At 48.3% G+C, this 5,388-nt stretch overlaps 1 protein-coding gene across 1 annotated transcript in view; it reads left to right on the top strand.

Annotated features, from left to right (window-relative positions):
- Positions 1–1,315: 1,315 nt before the first annotated feature.
- The window catches only part of LOC107122603 (olfactory receptor 52K1-like), a 7,809-nt gene continuing 3,736 nt past the window's right edge, over positions 1,316–5,388 (top strand). The window contains exons 1-3 of the mRNA XM_015425718.1: positions 1,316–1,372; positions 4,401–4,463; positions 4,589–4,655. Of these exons, the coding sequence (XP_015281204.1) occupies positions 1,316–1,372; positions 4,401–4,463; positions 4,589–4,655 (187 nt within the window). The remainder of the gene's footprint in view (positions 1,373–4,400; positions 4,464–4,588; positions 4,656–5,388) is intronic.

Genomic DNA, 5,388 nt, shown 5'->3' with positions numbered 1-5,388 from the left:
TGGACCCTCCCTGGTCTGACCCAGCAGGGCTCTTCTGAGGTTCTTCTGATCAGGGGAAAGCTTCGGCCTCTCTGCCCTGTTGCTGGCCCTCCAGAGGAACTGGCTGGCCATGGTGTGAGACAAGATGCTGGACTGGATGGACCCTCAATGGTCTGATCCAGCAGTGCTCTTCTGATGTCATTATCAGGGGAAGGCCTCGGCCCCTCTGCCCTGTTGTTGGCCCTCCAGAGGAACTGGCAGGCCACTGTGTGAGATGGGATGCTGAACTAGGTGGACCCTCACTGGTCTGATCTGGTAGGGCTCTTCTTGGGTTCTTATGTTCATGAGGACTGTTTGCAGAGGAATTTTATTAGTTGGAATGTAGCAGGAGAAAAGAGCCAGAGTCCAGCAGCACCTTCAAGACTAACCACATTTGGGGTAGTGACTAGAGAAGTGAGCAGGGACTCACGAAAGCTCCTCCCCTGCCACAAATTGGGTTAGTCTTCGAGGTGCTCCTGGACTCTGGCTCTTTTCTGCTGCTGCAGACAAACACGGCTACCCATCTGGCTCTACCTTGTGAAGGAATTCGGGTGCTTCACATCACAGGGGTAATAAAAGTAAACATTATCTTTCTCACAGCTAGGAAAAAATGTTTATTCTCTGGGCAATACCTTCTTTCATGTTGGATCTTTGGTCTCTCTCTTTTTTGCTTCTGGTTCGCTTATGTCTAATGTTTGTTTGTGGGCAGAAATGCATATGGCCGATGCTCCCTCTAAGCTGTGGAATCTTGTGAGCAAAAATTCAACTTTATGAGCTACTGGCATTAAAGTTGAGAGCAAGCGATTTGTCTACTGCATAAATGAGTTTGCTCTGGAGCCATCTTGCTGGGAAGGCCCTGTGGATGGGATCGCCATGTGTTTGTCGCAACCGGGTGGCACATTCTCTTTCTTAATGGGGTATAGGCTTCAGTGTATTTTACTGGTAATGGGGTTATTTAGGGTTTTACTGCATTTTGTTTGTTTTTAGTTGGATGTGTAAGCCACCCTGCACAATGGGAAAAGGCAAGATACCAATATCTGAATAAAATAAATATTTTATTGAGTAGCTTGTATACATTGTATTCAGAGTCAATCATATTTCCAACAACCCAATCACGCGTGTCATTACTACTGTCCCCACTGGGGAATTTGAGGAGGGTCTACATAAGGTCATCTATACAGGTCAGCGCAAGGCAAGATTTGAACCAGGGTCTTCCCATTCCACAGCTTGGTTCCTCAGCCATGAATGCAGTGCTCAGACACCACTCAGAACGCAAGGAGTTCATTCTTGCTGTACCATGGAGACACTGCAGGATATCACCAGTGAGAAAGCCAGTGAGACAACGGAGAAAGAAGTACAAAGAGCTCGTGCTTTTTCTTCAGACAAATTCAATTGGATATAAATGGCTATTTCCAGAAGGCGTCACTTTCAAGATTAAGGACAAAAAAGAAAAGATTGACTCTGTTCCGAAAGCTCAAGAATTCCTAAGGGCTCAGTTGGGAAGACCAGAGGACGGGGAAAAAAGAAGAGAACAGCAAGTCTAGTGGCGAGCTGGACTCGGGTTCTTCCGGAGAGGACTCTCTGTCAGAACAAGGGGCAGCAGCCCCCAAAAGTCCTTATAAGTTGCGGAAGAGACAATGAAAGGAGAAGTAAAGGCTGAAGGACTCTGAATTGTGCCTTTGTGAACTTTGAAACGGGATGATCGGGGGTACTGTTTGCAGACAGTTTAAATTTAAGCTTAAAAGAAAAGTATTAACTTTAAATGCTTGACTCAGTTTATAATGTTATAAATGATGGGAAGATTGAATGTAATTAAGCTAGTTGGAGGATCTCCCCTCTTGGGATTTTAGTTAGTAGTGGGTCCTTTGCTTTATCCCGTAAATGTAGTTTCCCCTCCCCCTTTTCTGTTGTAGTTTTTGTAGTGATATAAAAAAAATAAAAAAATCCTCTCTGGGGGCTTAAAAAAAAAGAGAAAGCCATGTCCTCTAGAGATGGTGGAGGGGGTGGAGGGGGAAGGTGGCAGGGCTATAAATCCTGAACTTAGCATCCACTGTGGACGAAAAAGGGACAGTAAAGCAGGGGAATATCCGGCATTGGAGAAGACATACAAGCACATCTCTTCTGCAGGGTCCTGGTGAGATCTGAGGACCCAGGGCACACAGGGCAGAAGCCAGGATTTTTTTTACAGGGGGGGGCGCATTTAAATAAATCGAGGGGCACTGTGTCTGGAGTAACAAGAGAGTAAACGGTTTTAGTAAATGTAGTTTTCCCTCCCCCTTTTCTGTTGTAGTTTTTGTAGTGATATAAAAAAAAATTAAAAAATCCTCTCCGGGGGGGCTTAAAAAAAAAAGAGAGAAAGCCACGTCCTCTAGAGAGGGTGGAGGAGGGGAGGATGAGGGTGGCAGGGCTATAAATCCTGAACTCGGCATCTGCTGTGGATGAAAAAGGGACAGTAAAGCAGGTGAATATCCGGCAGTGGAGAAGACATACGAGCCCATCTCTTCTGCAGGATCCTGGTGAGTTCTGAGGACCTAGGGCACACAGGGCAGAAGCCAGGAGTTTTTACTTGGGGGGGCATTTAAATAAATCGAGGGGCACTGTGTCTGGAGTAACAAGAGAGTAAACAGTTTTAGGAAGGTGACAAGGGACGGGGGCTGGAGTAGGCAGGCAGGGCAGGGCAAAAGCTCGGCTCAGCATGGCTGTGGTGCTCGTGAAAAATAAAATAAAATAAAATAAACCAGCTAGATGGGAAGTCAGGAGGCCTGGGTGGTAAGTTAGGGGGGCCCAGCCCCGAGGTGCCCCAATGTAGCTATGAGCCTGCATGGCACCCCTGCGTTTTAAACCCAACTTGGATTCCTGCAACCACACAGCAACTGTGGGGAATATATATATTTTTTTAAAAAAAATGGAGAGACCAAATGCTCTCAGAATGCCACCGTGGGGGAATCATAGAATGTTCAGAGTTGGAAGGAACCTTTCAGGTCATCTAGTCCAACCCCCTGCGCTCTGCAGGAGCATAGCTGAAAGATAGCTCTACAACATCCCTGAAAGATAGTCCAGCCTCTGCTTGAAAACGTCCAGCAAAGGAGCATCCACCACCTCCCAAGGCAGACTGTTCCGCTGCTCCACCACTCTTACAGCTAGGAAGTCTCTCCTGATATTTAGCCGGTATCGACCCCCTTGTAATTACCACCCATAAGAACTAGTTTTGCAATCCGGAGCAAGAGAGAAGAGATCTGCTCCATCTTCTACATGACAGCCCTTCAGATACTTGAAGACTGCAGTCATGTCCCCTCTAAGCCTTCTCTTTCCCAGGCTAAACAGACCCAACTCTCTCAGCCTTTCCTCGTAAGACTTGGATTCCAACCCTCTCACCATCCTGGTTGCCCTCTTCTGGACACACTCATAGAATCATAGAATGTTAGAGTTGGAACGGACCTTGGTCATCTAGTCCAAACCCCCTGCACTCTGCAGGAGCAGAGCCGAAAGATAGCCCTACAACATACTCGAAAGATAGTCGTCCACTTGAGCTTGTCAACATCCTTCCTAAAATGTGGTGCCCAAAACTGGACATAGAAGAAGGGCTCCTGCCTTCCCTTCCAAGTCATTTCCCCCCACAAAAACAGCACTGGGGGGGGAGTTACTCCCCCATCTTTGCTGCACTTTGTGCACATGGAACAGCCAAAATAGGTAAATCCTTCCCAGCAGCACTTTTTCTGTGTTGGGAAATGGGTCACACAGGAAGGCAGGAGCCCCTCATCCCCCTGCAGTGGTGTTCTGAGCCCGTTTGGGCTCTTCTTTATTTTGAACAAGCCATTCCCCGCAGCTGTTGTGTGGCTGTGCAGCGCCTGAGTGGGGTCTGGGGAACTGAGACCCAACTCATGTTCCCTCTAAGCTGTAGAGTCTTGTGAGCAAAAAATTCTACTTTGTGAGTTCCTGGCATTAAAGTTGTGAGTGAGCGATTTGGCTGCTGCATAAATCGGTTTGCTCTGGAGCCTCATCCTTCCTGAGCTGAGACAACAATGTGTGAGCTCACACTAACTCACTAACTCAGCTTAGAGGGAACACTGGACCCAACGTGTTAAAAACTGAGAAGTGGCGTTTGGCCCTCAGTCGTATTGGTCAAGCGGAAGCTCCAGCACAGAAACAGGCAATCTTCACTACTAGCCAGGGTTACCGCTTGAAGGATGGGTGTGCCGTGGCCACCAAGGGCACAGTGGCCTGCGTAGCTCCTCAGACAGCAGCGACTGCCCGTGCCCACTGACTTGGCTACCGTCAATGAGACACATCTTTGAGATTCGGAACAGTGTTTTGAAGTACAGGATGAGAACAAGCATAGAGAAAGAAACTCTGAAGAGTAACACCCACTCTTTGGTTCTCAGCTCGACGCGGAGGGATGCATCGGCCTCTACCTGCTCGAGTACAACAAGGGGTGGCATGAAATGGTGGGCGGTGCGTGCCCGCCACATTTAGAGGCAAATGCAGCAAACTCAGTGGTGCAAGGGCCCAGCTGGTGATGCCACATAGGACATGAATGATGCCCAGGCTATGCACCATCCCCTGTTTGTAGCCAAAGGGAGTCCAGATAGATCAGCCAAAAGCCGGCATAGTGTCGTGGTTAAGAGCGGAGGACTCTACTCTGGAGAGTCGGGTTTGATTCCCTACTCCTCCTCCACATGAAGCCTGCTGGGTGAGGCTGGGCCAGTCATAGTTCTCTCAGAGCTCTCTCAGCCCTACCTGCCTCACAGGGGGCCTGTTGTGGGGAGGGGGAGGGAAAGGCGATCGTAAGCTGCTCTGAGACTCCTGGCAGAGAAAAGTGAGGTATAGAAACCTCATCTTCCTCTTCATTTTCTTCTTCTTCAAGTTACGCATTGCAAAGCAATAGGTCAGATTGTACACTGTGGGATACTCTGACTCCAGGGCTGGCTCTCCCATGAACCTGAGCAAGACTTCGGAGGTTGCCTCAAAGTTCCCTCTAAGCTGTGGAGTCTTGTGAGCAAAAGTTCTACCATGTGAGCCACTGGCATTGAAGTTGTGAGTGAGTGATTTGGCTACTGCATAAATTAGTTTGCTCTGGAGACGTCCTTCCTGAGCTAAGATGAAAATGTGTGAGCCGGAGGCTAAAAAATGGTGAGCTAGCTCACACTCACTCAGCTTAGAGGGAACACTGGAGGTTGGCTAGATGGCTGACAGCAGTGCTGATTGTGAGAAGAAGAAAAAGAAGAAGAAGAAGAAGAAGAAGAAGAAGAAGAAGAAGCAGATATTGGATTTATACCCCGCCCTTCACTTGGAGTCTCAGGGTGCGTTCAGACGCGGCGTTTCAGCCGGCATAAACTGCTCCGGTTGGAACCGTTGCAGTTTATGCCGGCT

The sequence above is a fragment of the Gekko japonicus genome, unplaced genomic scaffold (genome assembly GCF_001447785.1).
Source record: "Gekko japonicus isolate JY-2015 unplaced genomic scaffold, Gekko_japonicus_V1.1 scaffold6323, whole genome shotgun sequence".
NCBI lineage: Eukaryota > Metazoa > Chordata > Lepidosauria > Squamata > Gekkonidae > Gekko > Gekko japonicus.
This window is presented reverse-complemented; position numbering and strand designations above follow the sequence as displayed.